This window comes from Jaculus jaculus, chromosome 3, assembly GCF_020740685.1.
Source record: "Jaculus jaculus isolate mJacJac1 chromosome 3, mJacJac1.mat.Y.cur, whole genome shotgun sequence".
Lineage (NCBI taxonomy): Eukaryota > Metazoa > Chordata > Mammalia > Rodentia > Dipodidae > Jaculus > Jaculus jaculus.
The window spans coordinates 181128456-181149757 of record NC_059104.1 but is presented as its reverse complement, the minus strand read 5'-3'; the positions used below and the strand labels follow the sequence as shown (position 1 = coordinate 181149757).

The following is a 21302-nucleotide window of genomic DNA, read 5'->3' as shown; positions in this document are numbered from 1 at the left end:
CAGCACCTGTCCGGAACCCCCTTGGGATGTAGTCTCTCTCTCCCCCTCTCTCCTTTCTTTCTTTCTTTTTTTTTTTTTTTAATTTTGAGGTAGGCTTTCACTCTCGCCCAGGCTGACCTGGAATTCACTCTATTTTCACAGGGTGGCCTCGAACTCATGGTGATCCTCCTACCTCTGCCTCCCGAGGGCCAGGATTAAAGGCTTGCGCCACCACACCCGGCTTTGGTCTCTCTCTCTTGCTTGCCGTAGAGGCTGAACTCATGCCGGGTACCTGTGCAGCAGGTGGGGGTATCCACTCGTGATAGTTCATTTTCGTCACCAGCTCAGCTGGGTGCGTCATCACCTAGGAGACAGCTTGGCGTGGTTTGCAGGTGTTCCCGGAGAGGACTGCTGGAGGACCGTGGCCGAGTGTAGGCGGTGCCATCCTGTGGACATCCTGGGCTGTGGGGAGGGGAATGAGCTGAGCACCAGGATTCATGTCTTCGGCTTTCTGAGGACAGACGGAAAGCGACCACTTTCCTGGCACTCCGGCTGCCATGCCTTATCCGTCACTGGTGGACAGTGTCTCCTCAACTGTGGGCCAAAACAAGCCCTGTCTTCCTTGAGCAGATTGTTGCAGGTATCTGGTCACAGCTGTGAGCAAAGGAACTAAGACACCTCTTGAGGACAGGCACTCCTTTTGGAAACCATTCTCTGCTGATGCATTGGGTCCCACTTTGTGACAGCTAGATCTGTTGCGTGAGGGAGGCGCCCTGCAGAGCCTGGCAATGGTTTTAAAGGGGTGGAAATTTGGAGCCACTAATCCCTGCACAAAATGCTCCAACCAATGGTGTGTAAATGACAATCCCCAGTGTATGGTGGCCCGGGAACAACGCCCTAGTTCTTCAGACACACGTTGCTCCGTTCCCTTACCCTGCATTGGAGAAGTCCTCTCTGCCCCTTGGCTTGTGGAGTCTTTTGGAGAGGGCGTTTCCCTACCCACCTCTGTTGTATAAAACTCTTACCTTCCCCTGGCACGCTGACCCGACCCTCTCACTGAAGTTACCTGTTTACTATCAGCCTTCCCCACTAGGTGCCCATAGAGTGGGGCCACTTGTTTGCTGGGCCTCAGCTGTCCTGCTGCCCAACATAGATCTTAGCATGTGGTGGCCCCTTTGGATGTTTGTTGGGATAAATGAATTAATCTAGGAAATGAATGTGGAGCTCCCGTACTTTCTTTGACCTTTACATTTAATTAAAGATCACTCTGAAGTATTTATTATTTCTTTTTCTTCTTTTATAAAAATGCTTTCTAAAATAATGAAATGGATAAGAATATGTGTGACTTTTCCTTACCTTTAATTTCATCAAACTGTAATAAAAGTTCTTATTCATGCTTTTTTATATGCCACATCTCCCAAGTTATGACATTTTACCAATTTGGTTTTCCTTGATTTTATTAATCTGGGGTTTAACTTTCAATCCATTTTTTTTTTTTTTTAGCGAAGAGTTGATCGAATCAAATTATACACCAGTATATGGTAAAGAATGATAAAATTAATATGATATTCAAGGTAAAACAGAAATATAAATCAGTACATGGACTGGAGATCCCAGACACTATAGCTGGGCTTTACATACAACAGGCTAATCAACTAGGGGTAAAAAGAAAAATTATTCAACAGGCAGGGTTGTGCTAAGTTAACTCCAATAAAAATATTGTATTCACATCTAACCTTGCATAACAAAGAATTAATCTAGAGTTAAATAGACAATATCTATATTATAGGGAAAAAAATCAAACTTTCAAGAAAAATCTGTTAAAGAAATATTAACCTTTTCACCTTTGAAATAATACATTTCAAAGGAAAAACTAATGTAATTATATATCAGTTAAAACACCTATATGATAAAAACAACTGAATGTCTTTAATATTCGTAATGTAAAAATACAAAGTCCGAACTACTTCAAAATCTGAAGGTTTTGATGACCATTCCTCGAGACCCACTAAGTGGAAAATTCCACCGCAGACCTCATATGATGGATGCGTCATCCTCAAACCGTAGATCATTTAAGTATGTCATGCAAATTACCTTCAGACTACATGTATAAGGTGCATATGAAACAAATGAGGTTTATGTTTAGACTTGGTTCTTATCCAAGATATCCCATTATCTATGCAAATATTCCAAAATACAAATAATCCCAGACATCTCAAATACCTCTTGTGTTAATTTTCTGTCACTGTGACAAAATACCTGATGATTAATTTAAAAGAAGAAAGGCTTTTGACTCATGGTTCCATGAGGCTTTAACCCAAGGTTGCACGTCTGTGCTTTGAGACTGTGGTGGCATTGTGCATAATGTGTCATGTGTCACAGGAAGCTGCTCTTCTCATGGTGGCCAAGAAGGAGAAGAAAGGAGATGTGGCTGGGGTCCCAATTGTCCTTTATGCCCAAGCCCGTATCACCAATGACCTAATGTCCTAACTTTTTTTTTTTTTTTTTTTTTTTTCGAGGTAGGGTCTCACTCTGGTCCAGGCTGACCTGGAATTAACTCTGTAGTCTCAGGGTGGCTTTGAACTCATGGAGATCTTCCTACCTCTGCCTTCCGAGTGCTGGGATTAAAGGTGTGTGCCACCACACCCGGCTCTAACTTTTTTTCTAAATAAGTTTTTAAAACATTTTTTGTTTATTTTTTATTTATTTATTTGAGAGAGACAGAGAGAGAAAGAGGCAGAGAGGGAGAGAGAGAATGGGCATGCCAGGGCCTCTAGCCACTCAAACGAGCTCCAGATGCGTGCACCCCCTTGTGCGTCTGGCTAACGTGGGTCCTGGGGAATCGAGCCTCGAACCAGGATCCTTAGGCTTCACAGGCAAGCGCTTAACCGCTAAGCCACCTCTCCAGCCCCTAATTTCCTAACTTTTAAAGGTTCCACCATGTCCAATAGCACTACAGGTTGGAAATCAAAACTTTAGCCCTTCTGGAGGGACATTTAAGATGCAAACCCTAACACCTCAGGTACCAAGCATTTTGGATAAGGCTATTCAACCTGTTCTTAAATTCTAAAGAAAACTAAGGTGTTAACAAATATGTCTCCTTCCAGTATAACAGAAAAGTGTTCATAGCTATACAGAGATAATCCAAATTATGAGAAGAAACCCAAACCCCAGTAAAATTATTCATGTCAGAAAAATTAAAAGTAAATGACGAACTGTCTCTCCTTTGGAGAGAGTGCGGTGTGTGGAGTAAGGAGGCGGGGCACTGTAACAGACAGAGCCAGGTGTGAATATTGGCGCTACCACTTACTACCCACTTGACAGGGACTTTAACCTTACTTTTCTTTACAGTTATGAAGTCTGCAAAATAGGAGCATCATACCTCCACCAAGGTTTTATTGTGAGGAAATTCCTTCTCACTTGCCTGCAGCATACACAACTTGACTCATTTTCTCTTGCAATGCTTCCAAACAAAACTTCCACAAACACCGCGGAACAAAAGAGGCAAGATTTTTGTTTTGTTTTGTTTTTCAAGGTAGGGTTTCACTCCAGCCCAGGAGGCGCCAGGAATTCACTATGTAGTCTCAGGGTGGCCTTGAACTCACTGTGATCCTCTTACCTCTGCCTGCCGAGTGCTGGGATTAAAGGCGTGCGCCACCAGGCCCTGCAAGAAACGCTTTTGATGCTTCTCCTAGTGTTTGATCCCAAGTCACAGTGAGATTCAGGAGCAGGGCTTCGCACTTGTTCGGTTTTCGCAGTTGCAGAAACTCGATGCAGCCACGAGAGGGCGCCCGAGCCATTCATTAGACTGCAGTCCAGGCTTGGAGGAGAAAGGTTGCAGTGAGGCTTCCCTGTGTAACCAGAGGGCATCTGGGAGTCCCAGTTCATCTGGATCCGCAGGTCCACCACCTGCTCCTTGAGCACTATCCTGAGAGTGGAAGTCCCGCAGAAGGCAAGACGGGACCCCAGAGCTTCAAGTACTGATTTAAGAAGATGTTTCTGGTCTCCTGGGGACCCATGTCTTTGCAGTTCCAGAGAAGGGGCCTGTCTTTACACGGCTGGCCTCACAAACACACCCCACTGTCTCATCAGGCAATCATGGAGCAGAGTGACTGGGGATAATTTTAAAGGATTCTGGTCCTTTCCAGGAGTCGTTCGTTACAAGCTAGGAGAAGGGTGTGTGTGTGTGTGTGTGTGTGTGTGTGTGTGTGTGTATTTAAGGTCCCATCATTCTTAGCATACCGACCACCCTGGAGGAACAGAGTAATGGAAATTCAGAATGATTTGCAGGAAACTCGGGCATTTTCCACTCAGGTGCTGGAGGAACCAGTGAAGGATGTGGGCTTTTGTAGAATCTGTCTTTTCCCGTCTCTACCTGCACACTGGGACGCCGGAGCGACGGCTTGATTTATTGAACGAATCAAGTCAGCAACTAATTTGTTCATTCAGGGCTGTTCTTTGAGAACTGGTGCCGGGGATAAAGATGAAGATCATTGAAAAACAAGTCAGTTTCAACGGGCAGGACCTCACAAAGTAGGTCACCCTGGCTTTCCACTGGGCTCTGGAGGCTGGAATCCCATTAACCTCAATCGAGCAGGCTCAGGGGGGAGGGGCAGAGCTGTTTGGGCAAAACAAAACTTGGCAACCTGTCAGCTTCCTAATTTGACTTCCTAATGAGATTTGGAAGAGGAAAGGGGAGCCAGGGGTATGGGAAAATGAAAGGAAAATTCCCTCCCCTTAACAAGCCCGGAGCGCTAAGTGGAGAGATTTGGGGTGTCTGTTGCCATCCATGACTTCTCTCCCACGAGGTCTCAGGGAGGCTGAGGGATGGGTGGGAAGGTGTTACAAAATGCTCTTTTCAGAAAGTCGTTTCCCTCTTGAGATGAAATGATAACAACACAAAAACAGCTCCTTTTGATTTTCATTCCCCTGTGATTTCAATTCAACCCTTGGACTTTCCTAGTGAACTTGATCCAGAGGCTTCTCACGTGTTGTTGGCCCACCGACCCCACTCTGTCCAGATTTCACGGGATGCTGGCTGTTTGTTGCCCCACCCTTTGGCGGAAAGCATTCTCTGGAAGGTCATGGCGACCTTCGTGTTGATGAACCCTAAGGGCACTTTAGTACCCTGATCTGTCGGTTGGGCTGACCCAGCTGGCCACCCTCCTTGACTTCTTCCTAGGTTTCCTGGGATCATCTTCTTCCTCAGCCTTCAGTTGCAGGCAAATCTTCCTCCTCATGGCATGTGGGGACTCTCTGGACTCTGCCCTAAATCACCGACTGCTGTCCTCAGACATCAGCTGTCTCTTGTTCCTTGATGTCCCCACACATCATTTTTGCCCTAACATTCACAAGGTAATGGGCGCTAGCTGGGCCCTTAGCCTTTACCTGGATACTTTGAGGCACATTCACAATATGACGTGGTCAGAACTGCTCTCCTGGGCTTTCCCAGCAAGCTTCGCTTACTCTGGTCTTAGGGGTGACACTGCCAATTCCGTAGACGAGCCAGCCCCCCCAGGGAAGATTCCTGCCTGTTCTGCTGCCTTCTCCCTCCTCAACCTGGTGTCTGCCCACCAGCTGTGCCTCCCCCTCGCCTGGCTCCCCGCTCCCCTCCTCTCCCATCTCCGCCTCTCACCACCACCGTCAGCCCAGCCCAAGTCAGAGTTCATGTTCTCTTGCATCTCTGCAACGGCCTACCCATCTCTCACCTCGTCTGCCTTTCACATAGGAGCCACCATGTTGCTGCTACTTTTGGTCTTTAAATGTTAATCTGATAATAACCTTGTCCTTAAAACTCTTCAGTGATTTCCCCTTACTTTTCATGCAAAAGGACAAATTGTTATTAGTGTATATTCATTATACATAGTGCTAGGTTTCATAAGGACATTTTCGTAAAGTATATAAAGTACTTTGACCATGTTCCTCTCATATACTCCCTCTCAACCCATTAACATTCCCTCCCCCCCTTTTTTTTTGTTTTTTCAAGGTAGGGTCTCATTGTAGCTCAGGCTGACCTGGAATTTACTCTGCAGTCTCAGGGTGGCCTTGAACTCACAGCGATCCTCCTACCTCTGCCTCCCAAGTGCTGGGAGTAAAGGTGTGCGCCACCACACACCTGGCTTATCTCCCAATTTTTAATGATGCATGGCTTGGGCCCACCAAGCTCACCTTTGGATACATTTATGCCACAGCTGTTTAAGATGTTGTGCCCTATTCTTTTTTTTTTTTTTTTTTTTGAGGTAGAGTTTCACTCTCGTCCAGGCTAATCTGGAATTCACTATGTAGTCTCAGGGTGACCTCAAACTCACAGTGATCCTCCTACCTCTGCCTCCTGAGTGCTGGGATTAAAGTGTGCCACCACGCCTGGCTGGATTTTTGAGAACAGTCTCTCCTTATTTTTCTTCTTTGCTTGGTTAGCTCCTTACTGCTTCTCTGATCTTGGCCCCATTGCTATTTTCTGAAGAAATCTAGCTCTAACTCCCCAGCTGGGCCAGAATCCCTTCATGTATTCTCACACCATCACACACACATTTCCTTCATAGGGGTTCAGTTATTTGTGTGATTATTAAAGTATCTCTCCCCATCAAACTACAACCACCACCAGGAATTCTGCTTCCTGTATTATCCCAAACCCCTTTCACACAAGTATATCCAGGTAAGGACTGGCTTTTGAGATACTTAGAAGACAGAATGATGGTGACTTTGTAAGTCACTGAAGTTTTTTTTTTTAAATAGGCATGGTGGCACACACCTTTATTTATTTACTTATTGTCTCTGGAGAGCCTATATACCTACCTACCTACATATATATATATATATATATATATATATATATATATATATATATATTTTTTTTTTTTTTTTTTTTCAGGGTAGGGTTTCACTCTAGCCCAGGTTGACCTGGAATTCACGATGTAATCTCAGGGTGGCCTTGAACTCATGGAGATCCTCCTACCTCTGCCTCCCAAGTGCTGGGATTAAAGGCGCGCGCCACCACGCCGGCTACCTCCATAAATATTTGTTGAGATGATGAAGTGGTCTAGCACCCTTGTTAGAAGGATGAGGGTCCAGAGGAAGTACAATTTTGTTTCTTTTCATTTTGAGGCAACAGTCAACTTAGAATGCCTGGCTGGAAGACATTTGGCTAACATGAGAAAATGAATGCATTGTTACTTAATCAGAGGGATCTTGTCATACAGTAAATGGATTGGATTGATTCATCTGGATAGGGCTGGAATTCTCAATCCACCCATGATTTCAGTGCTATGACCAATACCTGCCACAGAAACTCTAAGTCGGTTTTATTACCTATAAAAGGGTTACCTCATGGGGTTACTATGAGGATTGAGATGCCAAAACCTGTTAATGTCTACTGGGAGGATTGGGTGCTTAGTAGATGCTTAAAGTAAAAGGCTTCCCTCTTTGTTTCCTCCCTTCCTTCGTCCCTCCTTTCCTGTCTCCTTCCCTTCCTTCCTCCCTCTTTCTCTCCTTTCCTCCCTCTCTTCCCCCTACTTCCCTCCCTCCCTCCTTCCCTCCTTTGCTGTCTTCTCCCTGTAGTTCACATGTTGTAACCCGGTTCATCTAGGAACCAGCACTTAATGGACTTCACAGTAGTTCAGATGCCTCCAACCCCTTTCCACCCCTGTAGTCTCTCTCTCTCTCTCTCCTCCCTCCTCAGTTTTGCTGAGGCGTCAATCCACAGCCTCATGCACGCTAGACAAGCGCTCTACCACTGAGCTGCATCCCCGGCCCTACCTCCCTGCTCTCTTAGAGGTCCGAATGCGAGTGGGCTTTCCTGGGTCAGTCTGGGAGCCTGGGCTCTGAAGGAAGCTGAGGAGAGACCGGACCACACGAGATCTGGGGAACCTGACTGACGTCAACGGGCAAGTGGGGCTGAGGGCCTATGGGAATTCTCGTGGTGTCTGCCGCAGGGACAGGGACAGGGACGTATGCTCATCTAGCGGGGTGACGGGTGGGGAGGAGAGTTCAGGGTAGCAGGCAGGCACTGCTCAGGAGAGGGAAAGGCCCACTTCTTAGCTGGGAGCTTTGTTGCTGCCCTGCTGTGGCCTTCCTCAGAGAGAAGGCGGAACAAGCTTAGAGACCTAGGGAAGAAGGGGCCCCATGCAGCTGCCTGGAGCATCCTGTGAAAAGCATCCTCTGGCCTCTCCGCACCCCTAACATAGGCTTTGCCTCCTCTCTGGGCTTCCAGAGTGGCTCAGATCTTCATTCTAACCCGTGTCTGTCTGACTGTACAGGGCTCGCGTACCTTATCTTTTATAGTCTGTGTATGTGGGGCTATTTGGATTTGCGCAGGGGCATATGACCTGCACTGGTAGAACCCTGTTAGTTATTCGTCTTCCCACTCGGCTGAGGGGTCGAAGAAGCCAGTCTAGGGGACAGGTCCCTGGCTTGCTGAGCAGTTCAGGGTGCAGGCTCCAGGTCTGGCAGGGTTTGGCCTCCTGCCCCGGCTCCTGCTGCCTCAGCCTGGGTTTGGCTTTTTCTCTGAGGAGCAGGTTCTTGCATTCCCTTGTCATTGCTGTCACGACTGGTACCATTGTTGAGGGTTTCTAGGCCTTATGTACTTAAGTGATGAATGGAAATCAAAGTCTGCACAGGGAGATGTATGGAATTCAGGTTGGCCAGAGGGAGGCGCTGGGCAGGAGCGCATGGGAAAGGAACCCATTGGGAAGAAGCAGATGGCCTGCCAAGCTGAAATAGGAGCTGTGGACTAGTCTGTGGATGCGGAGGGTCGCAGAAGGACGCTGAGAGGGGTGGGCACAATAGGTTTGGACTTTTCAAAGACCACTGTGGTAGCAGTGGAGATGAGGAACTGGATTAGGGGAGGCTATAGGAGAGGAATAAAAGTGAGGCAGACCAGGTGTGAAAAGCTCATGGTCATTTGAACTGATGGCAGAAGTATATCCAGGTAAGGACTGGTTTTTGAGATACTCAGAAGACAGAATGATGGTGACTTTGTGAGTCACTGAAGTTTTTTTTTTATTTTGAAACAGGCATGGTGACACACACCTTTATTTATTTATTTATTTATTCTTAAAGAGCAACAGAGTGAGAGAGAGAGAGAGAGAGAGAGAGAGAGAGAGAGAGAGGAGAGAGAGAGGGAGAAAGAGAGAGAGAGGGAGAGGGAGGGAGGGAGGGAGGGAGGGAGGGAGGGAGAGAGAGAGACAGAGAGAGAGAGAATGGGCACACCAGGGCCTCCAGCCACTGCAAACAAACTCCAGATGCATGCACCCCCTTGTGCATCTGGCTACCATGGGTCCTGGGGAATCGAGCCTCAAACCTGAGTCCTTAGGCTTCACAGGCAAGTGCTTAACCACTATGCTGTCTCTTCAGCCCAGTCACTGAAGTTTTGATGTTCCCGAACACAAAGAAGAACAGGTTTGTGTGAAGGTGATGGGCTGTATTTTGGACATGATGAGTTCAAGGTGCATGTGGGTCATCTATGGAAAGGTATCCCCAAAACTGATGTCTCTCCTTATACATAATCTGTTTGTCTGTCTGTCTTGTCTGTCTATCCATTCATCCATATATTGTCTATGTATCTCTCTATCTATATCATCTATGTACTATCCATCCATGTGTTATCCATCTATACAGCTATACCTACCTACTTACTATCGACCCATCTGTCTCTTCATCTATCTATCTTGCATCTATCCATCTATTCATTCTTCTGAGAGGTGATTTCTTTCTGGAATTGCTGTCATCATTAGCAGATGAAGTCTCCAAAGGATGGAGTCAACAGAAGAAAGAGATGGAGACCAAGGACGGGGCACAGGGTGAGCTTGGCTTTCCGCACATCAGAACTGCTCAGCATGCGCCCTCCTGTGTGTTCCCATGGCCCCGAGGCACGCATGTTCGGTTCAGTGAGTGGTTCTGGAGGGCACGAGTGAGTATGTAATAACCGGTCAATCATGTCTGAATGAGGGCGCCCTGTGCAGGAGGATCACTGGGGAAACAGGACAAGCCTATGTTCCCAAGAAGGTGAAGATACGTGTGAGACAAGAACCTCACCTGACTGTTCATCTGGGAGGCTGGGGGGTTTGATTCAGGTGTCCCCCATAAACTTAGGTGTTCTGAATGCTAGGCTCCCAGCTGATGGATATTTGGGAATTAACGCCTCCTGGAGGCAGTGTATTGTTGGGGGTGGGCTCATGGGTGTTATAGCCAGTTTCCCTATACCAGTGTTTGGCACACCCTCCTGTTGCTGTGGTCCACCTTCTGTTGGCCAGGGGGTGATGTCCACCCTCTGCTCATGCCATCGTTTCCCCCTGCCATCGTGGAGCTTCCCCTCGAGCCTGTAAGCCAAAATAAATCCCTTTCTCCCAGAAGCTGCTCTTGGTTGGGTGATTTCTACCAGCAATGTGAACTGGACTGCAACAGAGGTATTATTGACTTTAGTGAGATAAGGTGTAAGGTATGCCAGGATGGGGCAGGGCAGGAGCAGTGTGCTTGCTACTTACACATTTAGAGGCTGCCAGGCGGGCCACTGGGCTTTGGCTTTGATGACGGTGAGGACCTCATCACTCTGCAAAAGAGAACCATACGTGTTTAATGTAGAGAGCTGGGCTTGTGGCAACACAAGAGCCTGGGTGTGGCGACACTGTCCATCCCGGCTTCCTCATGTCCTGTTGAGATGCTCCTTGGTCTGGTGTGTAGCCATCTTGCCCCAGCATGGGGGATCCTAGAGACAGCAACGCCAAGAAGCATCGAGCATGTAGTGAGCCAGGTGGAGTCCACACACTGAGCCATACCTCTGCTCTCCATTTCACTGAGTCCAACTCAGACCTGACTTTACCTTGGTTGACCTCACTTCCTGTGGTGTGTGTGTGTGTGTGTGTGTGTGTGTGCGCGCGCAGATGTGTGTACCCTGTGTGCGTAGAGTAAGAGTGTGGTGTGGTGTGTGTAGGACAGAGGAGAGGCTGAGTGTCTTCTTGTGGTACATCTGTGTATTTCCTTGAAACAGAGTCTCTTCCATAGCCTAGAGCTGTTGTTGGTCAGTGAGCCCCAGCAGTTCTCTAGTCCGCCCCGACGCCCATGGACTGGGCTTATAGCTGTGCATGGCTACACCAGGTTTTTAATGGTTCTGGGGAGTCAACCTTAGTGGAGTCCTGTCTGAGAGGCCCCCAGGCGTCACAGTGGAAAGCGCTTTTAACCACGGAGCCACACCGGGTCATGCATTCTGCAGTCTGTGGGCAGGTGCAGAGTGCGGCCCGCTCCAGGCTCTGTGCAACGCCAGGACTCCAACCCGAGGACTGCCACTCTGAGCCCCTTGTTGCTGTGTAGACCTGCTTCCTAGGACAAAGAGGCCCGAGCAAAGCCCGTGTCCACATGCCTGCTCCCCTCATGACATGATCTACTGTGGCTGGACAGTGTGTAGAGCCCCCTTAAATCAGGGGGAACCTCAAATAACTCTGAGGAAAAACAATTGAGAATTAATGTTCTGAAGGAACACATTATGTGGTCATCATGGGGCAAAAAGTCAGAGCCTTGCTTATCTTTCTGACTTGATATTGGGGTTCAATTAGGTATTCCTTCCAGTTGCATGCTGAGGGCATAGCCAGCCTGCATAGCCCCAATTCACCTGTGACAAGCCCGTCCCCAGAGTGCAGTCAGCTGCTCTGGGGTTATCCCTTCCCCTGGCCTGAGCCCAGCAGCTCAGACACCATCATCGATTATACGGAGACAACTCCAGAATGCCACCAGCTGGGGAAGGAAGAACTGTCACCAAGGGCACAGAGCTGAGTTCCAGGGTGGGTGGGGAAGAGACTTTCTTAGCTGACTCATAGCTGCAGCCCAGCCAGCCCTCGGAGCTGTGCTTGGCAGTAGGTGCCTGGAACATATTTGGGATGAATTGGTGAATTTCTCTCTGGCTGGGAAACTTGCCCACAAACCCCCAGAACCCTGAAGACGCTGGAAAGAAGGAAGCCCGAGGCATTTTCCAGGTCAAAGATTATAAAACAAGCACCACCGCCACCCTTTGGGGCCATGTTGTCTTGGCCACCATCAGAGGGGTGGTGGGCCTCTGAGATGAAGGGGGCTCGTCCAGACCCAACTTGGCCTGAATCTCTTGTGGCTGGTTCTGGGTGAAGGGCAGAGGCCAGGCCCTCCAGGGTAAGTTGGCAGTGTTCACATTCTGGGTGCAGACTCCCTAGTGTGCTTGCTTTGGGTAGGAGGAAAGACTCTTTGGATGCACCGAAACCCCACTTTCACAGGCCTGTAGGAAGTTTCCTAGATGCACTTGAGTGGCTTCATGTCGCGTGTAAGATTTATTTGTTTGTTTTCAGCGTATCCCTCCCAATCAATCACCACTAAGAGAAGTTGTTCACCATGAAGCTGTTCACACACGGAACAAGAGTGATCTCTGGGATGCAAACGCCTGTCACTCCTGGATCTGTATGGGGATCTTTGTGGCTCCTGTCACTCCTATTCTGTGTTGGGGTCTTTGTGGCTCCTGTCACTCCTGTGTCTGTATGGGGCTCTCTGGTCTCAGACCCATTCCTTCTCCAGCTGTCTTTCTGGGCTCAAGGCATGCGGAGCAGCTGACAGAGCCTGCCCAGGGAACATCACCATCTTCCTCCGGCTCCCGCTCCTCAGCCCCGTCACGACCTAACACCCTCCGCATGCATGTCTGTGGATGTGACTGGGCTGACACAGCCTCCTAATAAAAGCCATCCACGGCTCCTCATGACTGCCAGGAGCATTTCTTGCACATTGCATTTTGCCTGCATGGCCTTCAACACGTAGATCTAGTTGACTTTCTTTGCTTTTCAATTCCAGAATAATATGTGCTTACCATAGAAAGTTGTCTTGTGACAGAGGCACCTGATGTAAATGTTGAGCTCATTCGATTGCAGCATCCTCCCTGCCGTCTGTCTCCTCTTCCTTCTCTGAAGAGTACAAGTCCCCATGTACTCTTCCAGACCTCTTAGGACGTGTACGCAGCTATGTGTGTGTACTATGTATAGCTTTACCACAAAACTGCATCATGGGGCTAGAGAGGTGGCTTAGCAGATAAGGCACTGGCCCATCAAGCCTAAGGACCCATGTTCGACTCTCTAGATCCCAAATAAGCCAGATGCACAAAGGTGAGGCAAGCACAAGGCTGCACATGCCCACTAGGAGACACAAGCATATGGAGTTCTATTGCAGTGGTGGAGGCCCTGGTGTGCCAATTCTCTCTCTCTCTCTCTCCCTCACTCTGTCTAAAATAAATGAATAAATAAACAAAAACTGCATCATGCTACATGCATTGTTTTGTACTGACTTTAAGGCAGGTACTTTACCCACTGAGCTACCTCTCAGAGGCCTGTGCCTGTGACTTTAACATGGTTCTTATGACTTTCTGTTAGCAATACTATAGGCTGCATATAATATATACTGAATATCATGGCTCATTATTTAAAAAAATAAGTATTAAATATCTTTAAATTATAGCAAGTTGGGTCAAAATATCAACAGGAAGTAAGATATGAGATCCAAGTAATGAGATGTTGCCTGCTGAGTATCCTTTCGCCCTTGAAATGCTTCACTGCAAAAATGCCATCAATGTGGGTGGAGCTGAGGGGGGAGTGCAGCTAGCTGGTCCTGCAGATTCACCTGCTGTACAATGAAATCTGTTTTCAGGTCCTAGTCAATGCCATGTTGATTTTGCTTCTGCACTATATACCCCAGCAACAATGGTCCTGCTTCATTTCTGGTGATAACATGCCATCTGCATCTCCATTCTGGGTCCTTTGGCAAGTATCTTCAACTTCCTTAGTTGTTTCATCTGTCAAATGGGTTTTAAAATGCCCTCTGAACACAGTTGTTAGGGAGAAATGTATTAGCTACTCACTGCAGATAAAAAGCAACTTAAGGAAGCTGGGGTTTATTTTGGCTTGTGGTTTGCGAGAATGATCCACCATGGCGACGCAGGCATGGCATGAGTCGAAAGCAGGCCACACTTCCGCTCAGAACGCTCCTGCTCAGCTCCTTTTCTCCGTCTTCTCCAGCTCAGGGGGGCTACGTGAGAGAAATGTGCGGTCACTCGCCTAGTACGTCAGAGAGCTTGGTGAATATTAGGCAACTTCTGATCTGTAGGGACGTTCACAGCGAGTTGACATTAAACTTGAGTTAGATTGTCTGAGCTCAGAGCTGAGCTCACTGTTGCAGCTATGGGCCAGAGAGCCTCGGGAAAGCTTCCTCTCACTTGCAGCCAAGCTTCCAGTCTCCATGAGCATCTGAGGGGAGCTTTCTGTGGCTTCCTGAGCCATGGACGGGGCCCCTGGGCCTCTGGGCAGTTCACATTCAGAAAAATGAAGGACTTAAATTCAGAGCAAGCAACCCACACAGCAGACGTAAATGAAAAGCTTGTTTTTAACAAGTCTTGAAGGTGCAGACGGGATCTTTCAAGGATACTTGGAGCTTTTTCTTTACAACTCCCGTAGGACCCTTTTCAAATGAAGCATTTCAAGGCATCTGCAGTTCATGACTTGTTTGGATGATGCTAATGCTATTCCAAAGATGTGCCAGTTGAAACACTCCCCTCCCCTCCCCAAAGAAACTCTGCATCACTGATGTCCACCTTCCATCTTGCTTTTGGTAAACATGTGAGAAGGCATGACAGATGTATGGAAAAGCTCAGCCCCGAACATGCTGTGGGCAGGGGTCAGGTTGGAGGGAGGAAGGCTCATGCAAGTGGAGATGACACCAGGCCCAGAAGGTACCGAGTGGGGCAGAGAGGAAGAATGTGTATCTGGGGTCAGGGTGTGGCTTCAATTTGCACCGGTCCAGCCATGGACTCAGTGCTAGCACCCAGCACCCTGAGGGCCGTGCCCACAGCCATGGGGCATGTGCACAGGGACTGGCTGGCTGTCGCCTCCTGCTCTCGGCCTGGCTCCTCGCCTTTGACCTCATTTCCCAGTCAGCAACTGCACATGGTTGAGTCGTTTCTTTAGCCCGAAACCCGCTCTGCTCCTGGCAGCTCCGAAGCTAAGTCATCTCAGCCCAGCCACGCCACCCAGTGTGGTGCCCCACGTGCTTCTTTCCCCCAGAAAGAGAGATGGGGTGCAATTCAGGATCAGAGCGGCAAGAGAACTAAAACAAGAAGGAATAACAATAAGAACAACTGTTGGGCTGGAGAAACAGCTTAGCGGTTAAGGTGCTTGCCTGCGAAGCCTAAGGACCCATGTCCGACTCCTCAGGTCCCACGTAAGCCAGATGCACAAGGCGATGCATGCACAAGGTTGCACATGTGGACGTGTCTGGAGTTCGATTGTAGTGGCTGGCGGCCCTGGTGTGCCAATTCCCCCCCTTTCCTCTCTCTGTTCCTCCCCCCCAATAAAAAAAGAGAACAACTGTTACTGTTTGAATGTGCTAGATGGGCCATGACTTCTTAACCTGTAGGCTGTGGCAGGGCTCACAGAATTTAGCTTCAGTTAAAGGTGTATGGATTAAAATCATCAAAATTAATTCAAGGTGTTTGTCTGCAAAGCCAAAGGACCTCTGTTTGATTCCTCAGGAACCACATAAGCCAGATGCACAAGGTGGTGCATGTATCTGGAGTTTGTTTACAGAGGCTGAAGGCCCTGGAGTGCCCATTCTCTTTCTCTCCCCCTATGTCTTTCTCTCTCTCAAGTAAATAAATAATAAAATATTTTTTTAAAAAAAACCTCAAAATCAAATGCCTAACAATTCTGAGGCCTTTCTTTCAGTGCAGGCGGATCCTGCGCTGTAAGGCTGTTGATCCACACAGCGCCAGCAAACGTTTCCCAGGACACTTGGGCTAGTTTCCAGACTGCTCCATGTTATGAACTGAAGTGTTTTTACTGTACATATAAAGTTTTCTGTTATTCTAGAAACATAATGGTTTAATTATGGGAAACAAAGAAAATATTTTCCTACCACTATTACTCAACATGTAAATACTAAATTAGTTTATGTTTGGACTGTATTATGTTTTAATGCTTGACTTCAAAATTATTGTTTAAGTTGCCTGAGTTTTAAAAAATTTATATATGTATATATATATATGTATATATATATATACATATATACATACACACACATATATATGTATGTATATGTGTATGTATATGTATGTATATATATAAATTTTGAGGTAGAGTCTCACTCTAGCCCAGCCTTACATGGAACTTACTATGTAGTATCAGAGTGGCCTTGAACTTATGGCGATCATCCTACCTGTCTCCTGTGTGCTGGGATTAAAGGCGTGCACCACCACATCTGGCTTAAATATTTTTTTTAAATTTTATTTTATTTATTTATTTGTAAGGACATAGAGGATAGAGAGAGAGAGAGAGGGAGAGAAAATGGGCATGCCAGGGCTTCTAGCTGCAAACAAACTCCAGATACATGTGCTACTTTGTGTATCTGTCTTTATGTGGGTATTGGGGAATTGAACCCAGGGTCATTAGGTCTTGCAGGCAAGTGCCTTAACCCCTGAGCAATCTCTCCAGACCCTCCTTCTTTTTTTTTTTTTTGAGGTAGGGTGTCATCCTAGCCAAGACTGACCTGGAATTCACTATGTAGTCTCAGAGTGGCCTTGAACTCATGGCAATTCTCCTACTTCTGCTTCCCGAGTGCTGGGATGAAAGACATGTGCCACCATGCCCAGCTAGCTTGAGTTTTATAAAAAAAAATTGTTTAATGAATTTTGGCTTGGGATAAGGCCCAAATTGTCCAACAATTTCTGAAGTGATTCTACACTACTTCTGACATTTTGTATTGCATATTTATGCAAAGTGGAATTCTCAGCATCAATGATCATAAAATCAGGAACATTCATCAATTCTAGCAAAAACTGAAGATTCTCTGCATCCTGCAGTATTAAACATTTGGCCAAGGTTTAATTATTTATGCAAAAATAAGCAAGCACATCTATCTTATTTATTTGCAAATTTGTTTTGATCTGTAATTAATGGTAAATCATATAAATGCCAAAGAACTGTCTTAAATATATTTCTTTATAATTTATTATTAGTAAATGTTTGATTTGTATACCTATTTTATATACCTACATACCCAGGGTCATGAAAAAATTTCTCAGTAAAAAGGATTACGGGGGCTGGGCAGATGGCTTAGTGGTTAAGGCATTTGCATGAGAAGCCTGCAGACCCAGGTTCAATTTCCCAGTAACCAGGTAAAGCCAGATGCACAAGGTGGTGCATGCATCTGCAGTTTGTTTGCCTGATGCACACATTCTCTTTCTCTTTTTCTGACCCTCTCTTTCTCAAATAAGTAAATGAATACCTTTTTTTAAAAAGGGGGTTATGAGTAGAAAAAGTTTAACTTTTGTGTTAGCACCTTCCTAATTACCCATATATAGAGTCTCATTTAGTCTGCATCACACATTTGTAAAAGCAGGTATGTTTTTTTTTCTCCCTCCCTCCCTCCCTCCCTCCCTCCCTCCCTCCCTCCCTCCCTCCCTCCCTTCCTGCCTTTCTTTCCCTCCTCCTCCTCTTTCTCCTCCTTCTTCTTTTTTGTTTTTCTGAGGTAGGGTCTCTAGCCCAGGCTGACCTGGACTTCACTATGCAGTCTCAGGCTGGCCTTGAACTCACAGTGATCTTCCGACCTCTGCCTCCCTAGTACTGGGATTAAAGATATGGGCAGTCATGCCTGGCAGGTATGTATTTTTCAATCTATAGAAACATATTTATTTGGCTTAATTAGTTTCACAATTATGTGATGGATTCCTTGAATTGGAGAACTCCTACTGAAGAGGGGACAAACCCAACAACACTGCGCACACACAGTCTTCTGTCCCTGCCACACGTCAGCCTGTTCCCTGTCCTGCTGTCCTTTGTGGATGAGGAAATCAAGTCTCAAAGAAGTCAAGTGACTTGTTCATGACCATCCAGGAATCTGGATTCCGATGCAGTGTATCTGTCCTCAGAACTTACTGTCTTTCCACTTCCCCCTCCCTCCCTCCCTCCCTCCCTCCCTCCCTCCCTCCCTTCCTCCCTCCCTTCCTTCCTTCTTTTTTATGTATTCTTTTAAAAAATTCTTTTAGTCTTGAGAGAGACAGAAAGAGAGTGTGCTAGGGCCTTTCAGCCTCTGAGAATGAAGTCCAGACACACGAGGCCCTTGTGCGCATGTGCGACATTTCATGCTTGGGTCACTGCATCTGGCTAGGTGGGACCTGCAGATTCCAATATGCATTCTTGGGCTTCACAGGTAAGTGCCTTAACCACTAAGCAATTTCTCTAGCCTTTTTTTTTTTTTTTTTTGTATTTTTAAAAAATGTTTTTCAAGGTAGGGTCTAACTCTAGCTCAGGCTGACCTAGAATTCACCATGTAGTCTCAGGTGGCCTTGAACTCATGGTGATCCTCCTACCTCTGCCTCCCAAATGCTGGGATTAAAGGCGTGTGCCACCATGTATGGCTGCAAATTTTTTTTTTTAATGTGTGTGTGTGTATGAGAAAGAAAGAGAGAGAGAGAGAGAGAGAGAGAGACAAAGAAAGAGAGAGGGAGAGAGAATTGGCACACCAGGGCCTCAGCCACTGAAATTGAACTCCAGATACTTGTACCACCTGGGGCATCTGGCTTATGTGGGATCTAGAGAGCCAAACATGGGTCCTTAGGCTTTGTAGGCAAGCTCCTTAACCACTAGGAAATCTCTCCAGCTCTTTCCTTCTTTGCTTCCTTCTTTTCTTCTTCCCTCCCTCCATCCCTCATTTTGTTTATGTGTCAGTAGGAGCTCAGTTGGTTTCTCTGAGGAGCCCCTGCCTGCCTGGAACCATGAGCCTCGAGGTTCCCTGAGGAAGAGGAGAGCCTGTCATCCTGGGTGAAGATCCTGAGAGCACTGTTTGCCTCCATTATTTTCCCCCAGAACTCCCAGCTACGACCACAAAAACCTTTCCCTGATAACCAGCTCTGAAGGTAATTTTTGCATCCCTTGGTGGGTGTCCTGTGATGAGCGGCTGGTAATGAGCTATTTTATGAAGTGATAACATGACTGTTACATCTTTAAAATCAATTGTGCCCAACTGTAGACTCCCATCACTCCAGCAGGCTCTAGGTTTATAGGGTCATAAATAAGACCAGGCGGCTTGTGTCTGGTGGTACTTTACAGTTTGCCCATGATCTTCTGTGTTCCTCTGCTGAGGTCTTCTGAGACAGGCAGGTGTGTGGCTCCCGTAGACCTCAGATGAGGTAACTGGGACTCCTTGGCACTGCTCTTGTGGAGCTCATCCATGACTCCGCCACACCAGGAGGCAAGGGCCTCACCCAGCCCGTGGCTTCCTGGAGAGACAAGCTATGCTGATCACGCCTCGCTTGCCTAATTTCCTTCTCATCTCTGGGGCTGTAGTTTTCTTTTCATTGCTGGGACAAAGCATCTGACCAGTGCGGCTGATGGGAGGAAAATGGCTTGCAGTCTTGGGGGGAAGCTCGGTGCCGGCAGGAGAAGGCATGGCATGAGCAGAGGCCCAACACCGCCTCTGCCACGGCAGGTGGAAACCCGCAGCTGGGCAGTGAGCTGAACTAACGCCGGCAAACCAGGGGCTGCTAAACCTCAAGTCCCGCCTCTAGCAACACGCCTGCCTTCTCTAGCAAGGCCCCACCTCCAAAACTGCCACCAGCTGGGAGCCAAGCACTCAGAACACCTGCGTTTATGGGGGATGCATGATTCAAGCCACCAGGGTGGCCTTTCCTTCTCCGTCTCCCGTGCTGAGCCTGTCGTTTCCTGGGCTCCAGACCTTGGCCCTTTTCTCTTTACTCTCCCCTCTGCCTTAGGGATGTCACCTGTTCCCAAGCTTTACCTCTCAGTTTTCATCATCTATCCCAACCACACCTCTTATCTCCAGGCTTGTCTCTTGGCTGTCCAACATTTGCATGTGGAATGAGACTCTGACCAAAGTGAGCCCCCACCCCCTCCTCAATCCAGCACCCCTCCCTTTTACCTGAACGTTATTTTCTCCAAAACATTCATCGCTGTCCGGTTCGTTTATTTAATCATCACTTCTCTGCTGTAGGAGGGCAGGGCTTTTCCTCGCTCATTGCTGTCATGTTCCTGGGTTGGCCTGTGCCAGGAACAGGCTCCATCCGTATTTGTTGAATGGAGGAGAGGCCGGGATGAAGAAGGGGCCAGTGTCCTGAGCCCTAGTCCACCTGCACTTCATCTGCTCAGGATGGGGCCAGCGCTGGGACATGATACGGAACAAACGGGTCACTAGCAGGACGGCGCTTCAGGAGCAGGTGAGGGCTGCTAGGGTGGAGGGGGGTGGAGGGACAGCGCGGAGGCTAGCTGAGGAACCACAGCCTGAGCTGCTGGGTTCTAAGTCATCCTCAGGAGCCACCCCAGTTACTCCACACCTCGTCTCCCGAGAAACAGCTGCTGTCTGATCGGCCGTTTCAAAGCCCGAGAAGAGAAGGTATCTGCAGCCCCTTCACAGATCCACGAGAAGATGATGTGTGGTATAGAAGCATTTCACATTCAATTTCCCTTTATTTCTTTTCAAACACAGCCTGTAATTCCGATGGGAAAATTGCACGATGCTTGCAGATAACAATTTTCCCGAGGTGGTTTTGGGAAAGCAACTTAGCCATTGTGAAGGGGGAGAGGAAGGCTCCTTAGAGCACCCCGGCTCACCCCTCAGCCCTGCCGGCTGTGGATGTCTGTGGTGGGCTGGTGGCTCTGAGGTCCATCGGGGACAGGCATGACTTAGCTTCTCCTTTGGCTGGGCTGCCTTCATTTTCTGGATTTTTATTATGTCCTTTCTAATCATGACCGTGAGCTTCTCCTCTGAGTCTGAAGAGGTCACTGGAATGGGGCCTGTGTGTCCATTCCATGGCCCCCGACCTCTGCGTCTTCCCCATCTCCCTGCTTCTATCAGGCTGGGCCAAATCCACATCCACACAGGAGAAGACGTTCAGACAGGACTGTTGCAAGGAAGCCATGGGTCCAGGGAGGACGGGCCCCATCAGGACTGGCTGGTGGTGTGTCTAGCTGCAAGACTTTCAGAGTCCCTAGCTCTGCAGGGTGGTCTTCATGGCGCAGCCCTTGACGATGCTGCCCAGTTTCCAACCCTGCACTCCAAGGCGGGTCTCACGTCTGAGGCCAATGGCAGAGCTGCAGTCCCACTGCCCCCCCCCCCCCAGCCTGGCTTACAGGAGGCATCCGGGGAATGTTTAAGGGATGAAAAATGAGTTAGTTAATTAAATGGTGGTGAGAAGCTAGAGAAACCCTGTGGCCTGCTGCCCTCCCTGGGGGGCTCAAAGGGCCTTGTGAGTGCAATGGACCGGGAGGCGGTGGAGGGTTTCCCAATACGCCTTCAAGGGCTCGCTGCGGTGACCTGACTCC

The 21302-nt window shown here is 47.8% G+C and overlaps 1 protein-coding gene across 1 annotated transcript in view; it reads right to left on the bottom strand.

Moving 5' to 3' along the window:
* The window catches only part of Spon1 (spondin 1), a 342604-nt gene that overhangs the window by 17709 nt on the left and 303593 nt on the right, over positions 1 to 21302 (bottom strand). Inside the window, exon 7 of the mRNA XM_004650848.2 lies at positions 10461 to 10525. Within this exon, the coding sequence (XP_004650905.1) occupies positions 10461 to 10525 (65 nt within the window). The remainder of the gene's footprint in view (positions 1 to 10460; positions 10526 to 21302) is intronic.